The 15,880-nt window shown below is 44.5% G+C and overlaps 1 protein-coding gene across 9 annotated transcripts in view; it reads left to right on the forward strand.

The window, feature by feature from the left end:
- Window positions 1-15,880, forward strand: part of ralgapa1 (Ral GTPase activating protein catalytic subunit alpha 1) — a 65,707-nt gene that overhangs the window by 6,083 nt on the left and 43,744 nt on the right. For 4 of the 9 annotated variants that reach the window (XM_088647527.1, XM_088647530.1, XM_088647532.1 and 1 more), the window contains exons 2-18: window positions 204-314; window positions 1,487-1,536; window positions 2,720-2,777; window positions 3,281-3,324; window positions 3,806-3,983; window positions 4,643-4,758; window positions 5,610-5,748; window positions 6,072-6,280; window positions 6,557-6,793; window positions 7,125-7,313; window positions 7,948-8,088; window positions 8,685-8,833; window positions 10,142-10,265; window positions 10,382-10,619; window positions 10,996-11,157; window positions 11,878-12,018; window positions 13,196-14,656. In XM_088647527.1, the coding sequence (XP_088503653.1) occupies window positions 204-314; window positions 1,487-1,536; window positions 2,720-2,777; window positions 3,281-3,324; window positions 3,806-3,983; window positions 4,643-4,758; window positions 5,610-5,748; window positions 6,072-6,280; window positions 6,557-6,793; window positions 7,125-7,313; window positions 7,948-8,088; window positions 8,685-8,833; window positions 10,142-10,265; window positions 10,382-10,619; window positions 10,996-11,157; window positions 11,878-12,018; window positions 13,196-14,656 (3,747 nt within the window). The remainder of the gene's footprint in view (window positions 1-203; window positions 315-1,486; window positions 1,537-2,719; window positions 2,778-3,280; window positions 3,325-3,805; window positions 3,984-4,642; window positions 4,759-5,609; window positions 5,749-6,071; window positions 6,281-6,556; window positions 6,794-7,124; window positions 7,314-7,947; window positions 8,089-8,684; window positions 8,834-10,141; window positions 10,266-10,381; window positions 10,620-10,995; window positions 11,158-11,877; window positions 12,019-13,195; window positions 14,657-15,880) is intronic. The other 5 variants (XM_088647534.1, XM_088647536.1, XM_088647528.1 and 2 more) reach the window with 4 other exon arrangements.

Consider the following 15,880-nt stretch of genomic DNA (forward strand, 5'->3'; position numbering starts at 1 on the left):
CTTCAGACTTTAGGTTGACAAACCAAATTAGTTTAAATAATTTTAATCCACATGATGGAGAGTTCCAGATGCCAGACACATTATTTGGGCTTCAGAAAGTTGGATGGAATGTTATTAGTCATTTTATAAACTTTATCAGTTCTATACTTTAGGCTTCGACAGTTCTGTAATTGACCAGTGAGGTCTATTTTTTTCCTCTCCAGAGAATGCTGATTCAATTGACCTGAAGCACTTCTTTGACCAGAACTACTCCCATATCTACTATGTGTTTTTTGAAAATTTTGTGACTATTGAAGTCAGCCTGAAGCAGAAAGGTAAGTAATTGGCTCTGTTTTGATATAAACACACTTTGTGACTCAAAACTGACGTTGCCCCTGCGGAATCAGTTGGAACTATTTGAACTATTGCTCTCTGAAAACTGGGGTGATAATCCCTGTGCTTCCTCTTAATTTTAACATGATCGTTTTCCTTACTCTCTGTGTTTAAAGACAGTTTTATGAATAGCGCTCTTCGGCACTTTGTCACAGGTGATGTGGTAAGGCACCTGTTTTATCGACTCATTTCGGGGTTTCAGGTAAGCAACATGCCTACAGTTAAATAGGAATGACGAGCGTCCTTCTCATTTGACTGTAAACAAGTTCATCTCGAAGGGAAAAAAAAATGGCACTGGCTATATTTCTCCTGAAGAGTGAAAAAGGAGTCCTTAGTTTTTTGATCGGAGTTAAAGCTCGGCTGCTGTCCCAGTACGGAGGTTGCAGATCCACAAGGCTGCCCAGTGGAGTACCTCTGTCCCGTCTGGCAGGGGCAGTGGGCTCAGCCCACCTCTTTAGCAGTGATGGGGCTATGCCTTGCCAGAGGACTGTACTCACGCGCCCTGGCTCAGTTGGCCTTGGCTTTACCTGTGACGATACAGGTCATGACTGCTGCTGAAGGCTGGGCTACCGTCTCCTCCAGCAGGCAGGAGCAAGTACCATTTTTGCAGATGTCAACCATGATAGCTGCTTTGTTTAGACTACAGTGCAACAATGGCTCACTGTCTTAACTTCAGGCTGTTGCCTTCATTTCATACGGTACTGTGTGAGGAACCTTACCATTGCCCAACTTCCTCTGCTGTTGCCAAACCTGTCCAGTATGCGAACATGCATTTGATCTTATCCAGTGAAGCAGAAGTGTTTTAATTCTGGTTTTCATTATTAACGTTTTTGGCTGAGCAGTTTCAAAGAATCATCTTTGAAACAACTTGGAAATTGAAATTGAATGCCACAAAGGGGGAAAAGGTGGAGAAATGTAGATTCAGTATGACAGTGAAATATTGCTATACAACTTCTGAAGCACAGCTATGTTTATGGTTTTGGGTAAATCAGTAATGTGCAGTATTGACAGGCTATGTTGGTGAATTGAAGTAAAGACCACTGTAAAAAGATGTTTAGTAAGCTGTGGTGCATTGTACCTTTTTAGAAATTTTACTTATGTTTTGTCATTTCAGGTCACAAATCACAAAGGGAAGAACTTGACTCCATTCTTTTTATATTTGAGGTAAGAATTCCAGACACCCAGGCTTTACAGTGTGTCTCCCAGCCCAAACCAGGAAGCTGCCTGTGAAACACCCGGGTCTTGCGCTCTGTCTGAAGCTGCGGTCACAGGCCATTCAGCAGCTGTTTGTTAAAGGCTGGAACCAAACCCTCCCCTTGCAGAGCCCGGTTGTCCAGATCATAATATTTCACCGTGTGTCTTGCTGTTGAAGATGAAAACAGCATGGCTCAGGCAGACGTCTTAACATAATAGGGCTGGTTTGTTCCTTCAGAGTGGATTCGGTTATTTTATTCGACTTGCTTTATGTTGTGCAATGAGGCTTACAGGATTTTATGTCTGGTGTCCCAGCCTTTACAAAGAGAAGCTGTACCTGGTACTTCGAAAGGATATATTTTGTAATTTCAATATGACCATTTTCAAGAACACTCTCCCTCTCCAAGAAAAAATGTGCTGTGTTTTTTCTTGGAATATGTCCCACAACACTACATCTCTGTTATGCTGTCAAGGTGGAAAACCTGTTTAATGAGGTAGTTCGAGTTGTGATCGATGTCTGTGAGGTGAGCAGTGATTCAGTAGGAGTGCTGAGCTGCGCTTTGTTCTTCGTCCTGCTGGAGCATGCCTGTGAGCAGGGACACAGACTTGTCATCCTGTCTCATCTCGTCTCTGTCAGGCTTCACTGTGCTCCACCGTATAACTGGGTCTGTTGTAGTTGATTGATGTTCTTTTATTTCTAAAAATATGTACATTTGAGTTTACACTTGCACATTTCAAGTGTATCCTAGGGGTTCAGCTGGGTATTTCCTCCAAACGCGTGGAAAGGCCTATCATAAGAAGGTCTCAATGAACTTTTGTGTCATGTTCACAGTCAGTTTTAATGTATGCATAGTTTGCTGTCTCTTGAGTGATAATTTGTGCTCATTGGGACGTTTGATTTTTTTCAATTAATTGAGAATTCTGGTCATTTGCAAAGGGTGTGTCTGCAGCTCCCTCAGTCAAAACGGTACAAAAGGGAATTCTCCATATTTTAAGATGTCCAAAAAAAGTTTATTTTCCACTTGTAGTCGGTGTCCCAGGCTGCCGAGAAGCACACTGTAAAATCACCAAGGCTGGCAGACTGTGCCAGAGTGTGCTAATCTCCTCACGTCTTCACAGAGCACTAAACATTTCTGATTTATTTCCAATTTAGAAAATCTTACAGCTTCTACCTGAGAGGATCCAGGAGCGATGGCAGTTTCACAGCATAGGTAACTTTTCTTTGGAGCTGTGTTTTCTCTTCATGTGTGTGAAGGATTCCACCCCGTCAAGCTGTGCTATTGGTGGGATCCCTTCAGAGCCAGTGTATGCCGCGTGCTGTTGGGAACGACTGGGTTCTGAGATGAACAGATCAAGCGTGTGGTATGTGGTAAACGTGTGGACCTGCGGCCTCATCTTCACTTGCCACTTCAGGCTTCTTATTTCAAGACATCCCAGAAAACAGTGTGGTGGTGTTTCCTGCTGTCAGTCTAGGGCACATGAGAGTAATGCTGACACAGAGTTAACCAAGGTGGTCTCTCCTTTTCCTAAGCACTAAGGTCAGTTGCTATAGGATGCAAGGATCACCAAGAGTAAATCAGAGAATGCCAAGGACTTGGGAAAGAGTTTTATCCAAGTCTGACCGAGAACTCTCACATGCATTGTCCTGAGAACAGAAGCGAAACACTTGTTAGATGATGGGGATCTGACTATTCTTTGTACCTTTTCTTCCCAGGCTTAATTCTAAAGAAGCTTCTCCATACTGGAAATTCCTTAAAGGTATTTATTCCTTCAAGACGTGCGAACAGGGAGTTGCATCAGCATGCTTGAGCTGCAAAGGAACAGATAAGGGTTCAATCCACGCTGAAAGGAAAGAAACACCGCATTTCAGCTGTGGAGACTTCTTGAGGTGTACAGGAGCCATCTTCTATACATGAAGAAGGCTCCACAGCCGAAACATTGAGTTTCTTTGCTTACCTTTCAGCATGCGTTGAACCTTTACCCTTTTAAAAAAAAAAAGACTGCTGTTAAGGGAGCTGCTTACTTTTTGGTATTTTTATAATTATGTGTTTATGATCCATTTCTCCTATTTCTTCATCGTTTTAGACTATATAGTCAAATGATGACACCAGATTGAGAAGGAATTATAAGGCGGAATAGGAAACCTCTTGTAAACAGGTCAACGAGTTGCGTCTTATTTTTGCCGTTGGTATTTCGGTACTTCACATTCCTGGATGACGGATCTGATTTTCCCCTCTAGATCCGGAGGGAAGGCGTCCGTCTGTTCCTGCTGTGGATGCAGGCGCTCCAGACGAACTGCCTTTGTGAGCAGCTGTGCATGTTTGCTTGTCTGATCCCCGGATTTCCACCTCCCATCTCGGAGCACGGACCTCGGACCCTGGACAACCTCATCAACCCCCCGCTCAGCTTGCAGGAAAGTGAGTTTCTGCAGCCGTCCCTCTCACTCCTCGGGAAGCAGGAGTGTCAGACACGTAGAGCCCTCAGAGCCTCCGACATTTGTCATTTCAATGACTGTAGACTTTGGTAAAATGGGTAGGCTGTGGAATTTTGTTAAGATTTAAATATTGATTTTATTTGACTCAAATATTGATGTAAATTTTAAACATACGTTTAATTTAAGTTTTATCCTGAATTAAGTCACCATCTTCTTCAAACCAGTAGGGAATCAGCTTACTTAATAATTGTAATATGTCTAAGGTTAATATTGCCAAGAAATGAAAGCATGTTGTCTGACAAATCTCTTGTTTGTATCATGCAGTTTTGGTGTAACGTTGAAGGGTTAAGATCACCAACCTTAAGACTAGAAATAAACCATTTTGTGGTTAATGATAAAAGGCTGTTACTAAACTCATTTTCAAAATGTTTGTCATATTAACTGTTTTTTTGGATCTGCGATGTCTGAAAATGCCCCCTAGCTGTAATTTTCTCACTGTTCTTCTCTTATAATAAGACGACTTACGAAACGGTGCTTTGTGTGAGTCTGTGGAAGTGGGCATTTAGTTTGTTGTTTTGGGCCGAGCCGTGATTGAAGGAGCCCAGCAATTGAAAGCGATGACGTGTTTGCCTGTCTCCTTAGCACAAGTCACTCCTGAGGAAATCACCCCCCTGGTTTCTCCTCAGTCTGGAGACAAGGGTCAGGATGACCTTACCAGCTATTTCTTAGAAGCACTTTTGAAATACATGGTAATCCAGGTACTTGTCTTCCACTAACCCTACTGATGCACTGTGGTTGCATGCTTGACTGCTGTGCATGCTGAGTGCCACATGTTGCATGTGTGCCACTTCTGATGTGTCCTTCACTACTTGATTTTTAATACTTTGAATAAATGTTGTAGCTGATGGTAAAAAATGAGGGTTCTGAAAATCATTTGTTTTAATAATGCAGCCTTACACAAGTTATGTGAATTTGTAGACAACCATCTTTTGTCTGTAAATCAAAGTTACGCCTTGAAGGTATTCAAAATACAATGATGAATAGCATACATCTTAAAATCCATGATAGGATAGACAGTTTAGCTTAAGCTTATGTCTTTGAAATATGCAGCGGTTATAAAAGATTTCCTGAACACTTAAAGCCCATTCCATAGCATTGATCTTCTTCCAGCTTAAAAAGCTGCACTTCAAAAGTCCTGGTAAATTACACATTGGTGCTTTTAAAAAAGGGGTCCTGAATGAATGCAGTTTCTTTCAGTAGAGTCTGATTGTGAAGGCAAATTACTGTGCTTGCATTCGTACTGGGATTTCTCTCAGGCTTGTGTGGATCTAAGAGTTAACACAGCCTCCCTGATTCACCAGGACACATGCCTGCCTCTGCATGGAACACTCTTGTCTGATATACTTGATATGAAAACATCCAACTGCTAACTGTAGAGATAGTTGACTGCTTGACAGAGGGGTATTTTTGGACACTTTTGGTCTTGCCAGGTCTTTTAAATATCCTGCTATGTGACGGACACAGATAGGCCATGTATATTTGCTTCTGGGCATGCCCTTCCCTAGTTTGCGACACGTCTGTTTTTAAAAGCTCCTTTTGTGTTTTGCAGGCCAAAAGTTTGGAGTGGAAATGCAAGGAAAATCACGAAAAGGGCTTTGCTTTCCTGTTTGGAAACTTCAAAAAGTATTATCTTCCTCATATTTTCCCAAATTTTTCAAAGGAGACCAGTTTATACAATCCAGTACTTGGTAAGGGAAGCAGTAACATTCGTCTTACTTTCATATATGTTTATGTTAGTAGGTTACTTTATACCTACTATATATAGTATATATAGTATATATAGTAGTACACTATATATAGATATAGTGTGTGCTGTGAGCTTTTGTGCTAAGATTAATTCTGTTGCTTCAGAGATTGCCATTGGATTTTGAATTATTTAAAAAGTTTGGGTGTATTATAAATTGAGCAGAAAAAGAATCAGTAATAGATTTGTGTTTATTGAGCACAGGTGCATATGTTTTCTACAAAGTATGCTGTACAGCATAGTTACACTTTACATTCTTGCCTGCAGAGGTGCCTCACATGAGACCAAAGCCACATTATGTGATAATAAAGAGAGACCCGGAGACCGGCGGAGACATCTATTGCACTAAAGAGATGTTCCTGAATGCTCGCGTCGTCTTCATTCGCTGGCTGGTGTCTTTCTGGCTGGAGCCCCGATCCAACACTGGGACTCATATCCCCGGGGTCGAAGGAGAAAACGTGCCAAAGAACATTCAGGTGAACCCGAGCTCCCTCATTCATTTCAGTCTGGGGTTACTTTCAGGACCTCTGAGGTGAAAAGCACAGACACACATGTTTAAGTCTGTAATAATATTTAATAACTGTGGGCTGGAAAAGTGCAGAGTAGAGAAGGTAATTGGTTCTTTCCACCTGGCATCATTAAACTTTTTAAAACGCTAACCAAGACGTATAAAAAAAAAATGACAGGCAGATCTGGTCCTGCTGTTAAGAAGAAAGCCTTCTCTGAGCTGGGGGTGTCTGGGGGTGTTTCAGAGGGCGGCAGCTGGCCTGGCAGCCAGAGAGGACAGCGGCCCCAGGCCTGATGGTGTGGACAGCGGTGTGGAGACAGAGCAGTCTCACTCCAACACCAGCACGCTGACCGAGAGGGAGCCCAGCTCTTCTAGCCTCTGCAGTGTGGATGAAGAGCACCTCACGGACATCGAAGTGGTCAGGAAGGTCTTCTGCTCTTCCAGAACCAATGTCAACTTCATCACTGAGATCTTCCGGCAGGTATGAGCGAGAAGTAGCAGAGTGTCTTGCATTAAGGTGGCTAGCAGTACCTGGTTTATTTTGTAACGGTTTGGAACAGTCGATTGGGTAGCTGTTATTTTATTTGTCTCAGCTTATGAAGTGTTGAAGCTCATCCTTATGTGAAGTTCAGCTAGGGGACGGAAACAGCTGAGATAAACAATTAAAGGTTATAGTATACTGATTGGGTAAAATAAAATCCTACACAAGGACACCCACACCTAAACAAAATGTCTTCACATGAAGGACTGCTTACAAAAGTACAGCGCGTGTCTGTGAGTCCTGAACGTGTTTCATGTTTCCCCGAGGACAGGCTTTCCTGCTGCCCATGTGCGAGGCGGCAGCCATGAGGAAGGTAGTGAGGGTGTACCAGGAGTGGATCGCTCAGGAAGACAAGCCTGTGTTCATGAGGGACCCAGAGGAGCACTGCAGCTCCCCGGCCACCAGCGTCATCCACCTGGGCTCAGCCGGGGAGCCAGGGTCCGAAAAGGACCAGGAGGAGGTGAGGGCAGAACTCACTGCCGGTCGCGTCAGCGGTTGCCCCTCCTGGGACGGCAGCTACTATACACAGCGCATGGTCGTCAGACAAGATTGAAGTGAATGCCCTGCAGTCACTCCTTAACGCACCTTTTTGCCATAAAGGTTTTTCTTTATCAGGTTGCATACCCTCCTACAGAAAATAAGAAGGGTTTCTTCCTCACACCTCACAGCTGAAGAAGGCTCCACGGCCAAAACGTTGTGTTTTCTTTCTTCTCTGTTCAGCATGGAATAATCCTATTACTTGTTCCTTTGCAGCCTGCGCATGCTGACGCAGCTCCCCACCTGAACTACATAAGAAGGGTCTGACGTTAATTGCTTGGGTATTTTTTTTCTAGAAAATAACTTCGGAACAGCAGGCAGCTGAAAAAGAGGTGACTGGGATAGACGCCACAATTTTGTTAACTGTCAGAGTGGCAGAGGGTAGGCAGCCCACAAAGTAGCAGCCAGGGTGAAAGCATACGTGTGCATAGGTGCTGCCGAGCAGGAAGGTGAAATGGAGTTGTCTGTGAATCGGCCGGTCAGCCCTGTAGTGAGCATGATCCCCCTTGTCCTGTGCAGGCTGCCGTGACAGGTTTTGTTTCCTTGTTCGTTTTAAGGAAAAGGTTGGAAAAGCCTCTGGCCATACTCGGACCCCCAGCTGGCCCAGAAACTCTTCCTACCAAGATGCCATTAACAAAATGGCAGACTGTGAGCTGCAAGAATACAATGTGTGCGCCGGAGTACAGTCCACATTACAGGTGTGGCATTTCAAATGGGTCTTTTTCTGTCCATGCTTTTTTAATGTTGCCTGTTGGTTTCGTTTCTGACTGTGTCATATGGATTCAGTTTTCAGCATATTTAAATAGTAACCGAGGTTACAGGCGCTTTAATCCATAGGCTGCAGGATTTGCATGATATTGATTGGTTTCACCTGAGCCGCAGGCTGAACAACACAAATAATTTTTATAGAGAGGTAGCGAGTCCGGACTTAATGAATTAGCATACTTCATTAGCAAAGAGCTCTGGCTTATGCAACTTCTTAATAAATAAGTGACAGCTACTTCAGTTTATAAGTAATCGGGTTCAAAAGAAGAAAATGCGAACGGTCTTATTTTCGTTTTTCTTTAGTCTCAGTAGAAACTGAGACTAAAGAAAAATTGGGTTGTACTTTTTTGCTCAGAATAAACCTGAATAAGTCATTGTGAAGCACCAAATAATATTTTCTTAAATATTCACTGATCCCTGGTTATAGGCTAAGTCTGCATTTAACTGAACTGACTGTTGGAATTGCTGTTAAATGTGAGATTTATTTCAAATATAGATAAGCTCTTAACTTTATTTCTCTCTGTTTTAGGTTTTTATAACCAATTCCTCCAACGTTTTCCTCCTTGAACCAGCTAACGATGTAAAATTCTTATTGGAAGAGCATATCGATATGTGTAAACGTGTCCTCAATATTTATCGCAGTCTGGTCATGCATGAGACAATGGATCAGAAGACGTGGTACGTGACAAAGCAAACAAAAAAAAAAATGTACAAGCACGGTCAACATGACTGTGATGCTGAAGTCACTGGAATAGATATACACTTCACACACAGTACTTACAGTACACAGAAACAAAAGCTTTACTCTCCTGAATATGGATTCCCCTGTTCGTATCGTGAAGAACTTTCTGCAGCAGCTGGGCGAACAGAGGTTGGGAAAAGGATAGCACATTTCATTGGCTGACAAACACAAACGGATAAAGATGTATGCTTCTGTAGTTGTAAGCACACATTTGCAACTAGGGCATCACATCTGTGTGTGTATTTTTCGGATGATAGCTACTGGCCAGTGCAAAGTGTTGGCTGTGTGTTGGCACTTTGCGCCTTCTCTCTGTTGCTCCATGCTGTGTTTGTATTCTTGACTGCATTAATGCTACAGTGTCCCTACTGCTAAGGGCCTGTGTTTTGTCTTGTGTGCTGTCATTGCTTTGTTTATTTGGATGAGCTGAGCTCTAGCTTTATAAGAGTGAGCTAGTCTCACTCTTTTTTTGATGTCACATACCCGCATACTGTAAATAAAGCCTTATGATTGTGTATTCTTGCCACCGTTCTGCCACAACTCTGGAGTTCAAGTTGATATTTTCATATGTACCGCTACCTCCCTACCAAATATTTTCTGCTGGCACTGATATAAATCTCAAAAAACAAGTTTTTAAAGATCAGTTTTGGGTGAAATTTTTCACAAGTCACTCCAAATGAAACTAGGTTATTGGAAAAGTGTTGTAAACGTAACAAGTAAACAAGTTTAAAATTATGTTATACTGTACTGTTACCTTTCTCTGAATTGTTAACATAGCACAAATGAAGGTTTGGGTGTAATTGATGATATAGGCATATCCGATTTCCTCCCACACTCCCAAAACATACTGCTAGGCTAGTTAGCTTCTGGGAAGATTGTCCTTAAGTGTGAGTGTGTCTGTTTGTGCCCTGCAATGGACTGGTGTCCCATCCAGGGTGTATCCTGCCTTGCACCCATGGCTTGCTGGGATGGGCTCTGGCTCTTCCTGCGGCACTGGTTAGAAAATGGATAGATAATGATGCAGGCAAGCATGTAGCTAGGCCCTCACCACATGTGGCTCATCCAGGTCCCTCCAGAACAGCCAGCTGCCTGGTCTTTCAGTGGAGTGTTCCTCAGAACAGGTGCTGCAAGTGAGGATAGCAGCATGTTTGCTGTGTAAAGTTTTGGCTAGCGCTATCTACTGTACTGTGTACGATGGCATAATGTTTTCCCTCAGGTGTGAAGTCTTACTTTCTTTTGGGTCTCAGGGAGCAGATACTCTTGGTGCTACTCAGGGTGACGGAGTGTGTGATGAAAAGGCCACCTTCAGCTGTGCCACATGGGAAGAAATGCATGACACTCTCTGGAAGGCTGGCTGGGGCAATATTTCAGGTAGAATAAACACAAGCCTTCCACAATTATTATAGTAATAACAATAATGGTTAGCAACTTCCTAGTGGCAAAAAAGTTGCTGGTCTCTGACTTAAACCATCTTCCCTGTGCTGCAGACCTTAATAGTAGCATGGATCAAAGGGAACCTGAATGTGTACATCTCTCGGGAGCTGTGGGATGACCTGCTGGCAGTGCTGTCCTCACTGACCTGCTGGGAGGAGCTGGTCACAGAATGGTCCCTCACCATGGAGACTCTAACGAAGGTACTGGCCAGAAACCTCTACAGCCTGGACCTTAATGACCTGCCCCTGGAAAAGCTGAGCGAGCAGAAGCTGAAGAAACACAAGGGCAAAGGTAGGAAGGATGGCCAGGCTTCTTTATCTTAGCAGATATCTTTTGTCCTAAATCATGGAACGTGAAAACCTAGCATGAGCATTTTTCTGAGTTTTCACGATTCTCACATGTTCTGTACATACTTCTCACTGGGGGCTAATAAAATAGGAAGAGCTTTAGGGACTTTCTTAAATAGCTTCAGTCCAATGTTGTTCACTCTGCGCGCGTTGTATGTTTGATTGGGTATGTTTGGCCTGTAGCTTGTGCCACAGCCGTGCAGTCGCATGGTTGATGGAGGAGAAATCGACCTGGGTTTGGGGTGCCGTCTGTCTCGTGGGCGTGGCAGAGATCCTGCGGGAATCATCAGTGTTGTGTCTCTTTGTGCGCTAATCCCAAGGTGGAGCTCACGAGTCCCAGAAGTTGTCTGTGGACAGGTCCTTCTCCAAAGGCTGGAGCAGGGACCAGCCTGGACAGGCCCCCATGAGACAGCGCAGTGCCACTACTGCTGGCTCTCCGGGGATTGAGAAAGCCAGGAGTATTGTTCGCCAGAAAACTGTTGGTGGGTATACCTACACATCGCTCTCCAACATCACGCGCTTTTCTCACTGTAAATACTTGAGCTGCTACATTTGAAGTAAGCAGAATTATCATCTAGGAAAAAACACACACTTCTTATTTTTATAAAGATTTTAAACTTCAGTTATGTACATCTCACAGATTTGGCATATTATTTGTACACTTCTTAAATGGGATTAAAAGCTGAAGACTCTCAATCCTGTGCTGTTGAACTAATAGTGCACAATATATTCAGTGTGATTGGGATCTGTGCAATGACATTTTTATTATCTTGTTTTGCACTGTAGTTTGTATATTCTTGCAGCATATATTCCAGCAACTTGTTTTGGTAACGGCAAGATAAAAAACACATTACGCTAGTTTTTCTTGCTTGTATTTCAGAATGAAAAATAATATTTTATGTATGCTATATATATAGTTTTTATTATTTAGGGAGTGCACTATGCAGAATTTGAAGACGTTGTTCTTAATGCCTAAAAATTGCTCCATTCTACAATGCCTTTGACGAAGACGAGTTTCTCTTTTGCCCCTTGCTGTGCTGCCATCACTGCCAGCATGGGCAGATCAAGATTCGAACTCTGTCATACAGCTTTTCCCCTCTTTCTTTGCTCCTTTATTCCTCACAGCTTTGCCTCGCTGTCACTATCTTTCTTTTCTTCCTTCCCTTTCTATACCTTCTGTTTTTCTTTTGTTTTACTTGAAGCCCTGCGAAGTCGGTCAACTGGCGATAGCATCCTGTCTTCAGCCTTTATACGCAGCGCTAAAAGTGCACCTGTCCTGATTCATCCTGTCCACCCTCTCCTGCCTGACTCTGTGCTCTCTCCCCTAGCTGACGAGCTGTCAGGTAGAGCTGTCTCTGCTTGTTTCTGCACCCCTTTCTCACTGCAACTCCACTCTTGTCCTTTAGTTGCTGGGTTATATCTATTTTTTTGTATGTTGCTTATTCGATATTTTGAAGTGAAGTACAGCACAGTCATTGTTTTCTGTGTCCCCCCGTGCTTTTGTTGTGTTTTGAAGCTAATGTGCCATCATGTCAGCACTGGTCCTCTGCCAGTGTCCTCTGTGTTTATCTCGGGATGCCAAGCTCGGGGGCTGCCCACAGCAGATTTGGTCAGAACACCAGAGCTAACCAATGAAAAGGCGTATTACACTATATCAGTTTGTGATTTAACTTTCTTTTGCGGCTACTTTCCCTCTGACATTGATGGTGTCCTGTGTTGTGTTTGTAAGTCAGCAGCATGATTGGAAGAAATCTACATACCTATCCTCTGCTCTTTCTGCTGCTTGGCACTTATAAACTCATCTCTACATCCTCATTGACTTTTTTTTCTAAATAAGATCCTAGTGAAGGTTTAGTGATCAAGGCGTTGGCATCTATTATCTTACCCACCTTGCTTGCTAATTTTTCCCTGACTTTCGCTCCCAGGAGAATTCCACAGCCAGAATATTCTGCAGTATTACTTGTCTCCTACAGAATCAGTTAATATCTAAGGGAAATTGTTTTATAGTGGAAAGATCAGTGTATTACTAGAATATTACTGATGTAGAATACCTAACTGATTTTGTGGGTAACAGGTGTTTCTGCAGAGTATTGTGTCCACATTTTTGTTTGTACACTCCACCTGATAACAAATTTGTTTTCTAGATCACAGACTAAATGTAAAACCTTTTCTGTCTAATTAATCTTAGCTGTTCGTTTTCTGATATGTGTGTGTATGTGTTAGCTGTCATCACACTGGACATTGTGTTTCAAACTGCATGTTTATAAGTAAGGCTCGTCTGATTGTTAGACTCCCTTTCACTGCTTTTATTGTGCTCCTTAGTAACTGTAAAGTAGGCCTTTCTGAAGCATGTTCTAGGCAATGTGTTGAACACATCACATCTGCTGTACATGTCACAAACTCTTGCTGTACTGACCCTGAGGAATGACGTGCTTGTGTTGGATAGTGTCACGTGTGTGCCGTCACAGGTTGGCCACTGAGTGGTTTCCCCTACACTAACATGCGGCTGTTTCTGCTCAGATATGGAGGACCCCCCGGTGGTTTCCCGTGCTCCGCGGATGCGGCACTTCTCCCAGAGCGAAGAGACGCCCCCCTCGGAGGTGTTTGTGGCGTCCGGGGAAGAGCAGCCCTTGCCCAGGAGCAGCAGCACGTCAGACATCATGGAGCCCTTCATCGCAGAGCGGGTCAAAGGTGACGGTCCATCTCACAGTGCTCCTGGCTCGCAGAGTCCCCCAGAGGTCATCCCATGGTCTAGATCCACTGCGGGCCACCCGATGGGTGCCGGCAGCAGGGTGTCCTCACTGGAAGTGGGGGATAGCATTTACGACCACCTGTGCCAGCTGGTAGGGCCTTCCGAACAGCCCCTGCCAGCCTTCCTGCCCAGCCAGTCTGTAGAGAGCGAGAGGGAGGAGGACTTGCTGTCATCTCTCAGGGAGTACCTGAAGCACAAGGGGGAAGGGGTCGGGACAGCTGAGGGAGAAAGCTGCGCCATTCTCGATGCTCTGAGCGAGGCGATGGAAGGCCAGGCTGCTCAGGCACTGATAGACAGGTGGCAGTATGAAGACAGGACTCGCGTGTGCCATGAAGGAAGCGCTGGCTCGGCCGCAGACGAGGACACCGTAGGGCGTTCAGAGCAGGACCTGGTCGAGGGTCTAGAGTGCAGCAGTAAGGCAGATCAGTCAGGCTGGCAGACAAAAGAACTCTTTATCCAGGAGGATGGCCTGGACACGAGGGGTAGCCCCTGCCATGCAGAGAGGACCAATCACTTGCTTAGACAGGATGCCCTGGAGCTGGATGTGGGCTCTGAGGTGGCCCCAGTAGGGAGAGGTAGGGGGGAGTCCGGCGCCAGCCCCAAGGAGAACCCGTCACAGGAGCACTGCTCACAGACCCCCCGAGCTCTGAGCACCACGGCGGTCAGCAGGCAAACCTCCTCCACCGCAGCCTTGAAGCCCAGGCTCGTCCGAGGAGGAGGAGGAGGAAAGAAGCGGCACAGCGGGGTTCATGTCAGCTTCCGGCCCTCCACTGAGTCCGTTCAGTTCCACAACCCTTTAGAGACCAAGGAAGCCCCCTGGAAAGCCAGGCTCCGGCGGCTCAGCGGCTTCAGTGGAGGGAGCAGCAGTGGGACCCCGACTGGGGCAGCCGATCCCGCCAGGCCCGGCGCCCCCAAGTCCGGCGCCGCGGGATCTGCGAGCAGTGGCAGGGCAAAGGAGGCGGTAGGGGAGGCCCAGGTGGGGGAGCAGGTGGACAAGGAAGGACCGGCCGGCGGCTGGGAGAGTGGGCACCCGGTCAGGTCCAGGTCGCAGGAGTCAGGCCATCACGCGCAGCAGGGGTCCCTGGGTGGTGTCTATAAATCTGTCGTACATGCTCTCTCCAAGCCGAAGGCACACGTCTCCCCACAGCGGCAGAGCAAAGTGCCAGCCGAGGCGCCACTGAGGGATCTGTACACTCATGTAATGGGCTATTTTGGAAGGAAAGCAACAGGTGAGCACTGAACGGTGTGCTGAGCATAAATCGAAGACAAAGCGCCTGTTCCTTTTTTTTTTTCTTTCGTTTCATTTTTGCTGGATGCAGATTTTTTTGAAAAAGCTTCCCCCATCCCGAGTTTGAAGCGCAATCAAAAAAAAAAAAATTAAGTCAAAGAAACCCCAGGAAGCCCTCCAGCTTTGTGGGATATAATCCTTGCTTTCCCTTCTGTTTGGATGCTGCATGCAGCCTTTGATCAGCACACATCTCCTTCCTCGCCTTCTCTCACCCCCAGTCCAAATCATTGTATCATAAAAGCCCACAGCATCGTACTCCTGACAGCTGTACACCTAGTCACCGTTTGTAGAACAGGTGAAGGGCATTGTTAGACTTTAAATCAGGCCAATCTGAAGCAGCGTGATAGCAAAGATGTCCAAGTCAGTCATCTTTCCTAAGTAAGTTGACTGCTCAGGGGTTCATTGGAGGTTGAGCTTATAACTGGTACTACCCAATAGGTATTGTAATCATTCTGTATGTTTGCCACAGTCTTCAGAAGTTTAAGCACTGTAGATGAAGCTGAGAAGTGTATTGTGAACATTTTCATCGGTTGCATATCCTGTGTTGTGTTTGCACTTAAGTACCTGTCTCTTTCTACAGTGTTATACTCTTGTCTAACTTAAATTAAACTAATCAGCACAATACTTTCAATTATAACTATTATTGTTGCCACAAAAAAAGGATACATTTAAAACTGTGGGAATATGACCTAGGTATGCTTTATATTCCCCAAGTTTGGTTTCCCCTGTTTTGTTATGTAGTACCAGTAGAGGGCAGTGTTTGCTATTATACTGTACAGTACTTTCTTGAACCAGCAGAAGTTTGTATTTGCTATTATACAGCAGATTCTTGAACAAGTAGTTGGCTGTATTCGCAATCATAGTTTGGCGTGGGGGAAAACTAAAGCCTTCATTTAAGCTGAAGCAGAACATTGATCTTATATATATTCCAGAATTTTATTTATGGAAAATTAATAAATACAGAAAGTGTGTTTTTAAGAACCAACGTTTCTAACATATTTTCTGCTGGTCTTTTAGGTCTATCATGAGAGACCAGTGATCAATATGATGCGCAGTGGTTTATTCACTCCATGAGTGAAGTCATGTTTGAACCTGTTTTGAGAATTAAAAGGTCAATTGTGTCATTTTGGGGAGAACAAAAGATTGGAAACAACTTTTTGGCTAG

Source organism: Lepisosteus platostomus, chromosome 10 (genome assembly GCF_059453375.1).
Source record: "Lepisosteus platostomus isolate fLepPlt1 chromosome 10, fLepPlt1.hap1, whole genome shotgun sequence".
In the NCBI taxonomy this organism is placed as follows: domain Eukaryota; kingdom Metazoa; phylum Chordata; class Actinopteri; order Semionotiformes; family Lepisosteidae; genus Lepisosteus; species Lepisosteus platostomus.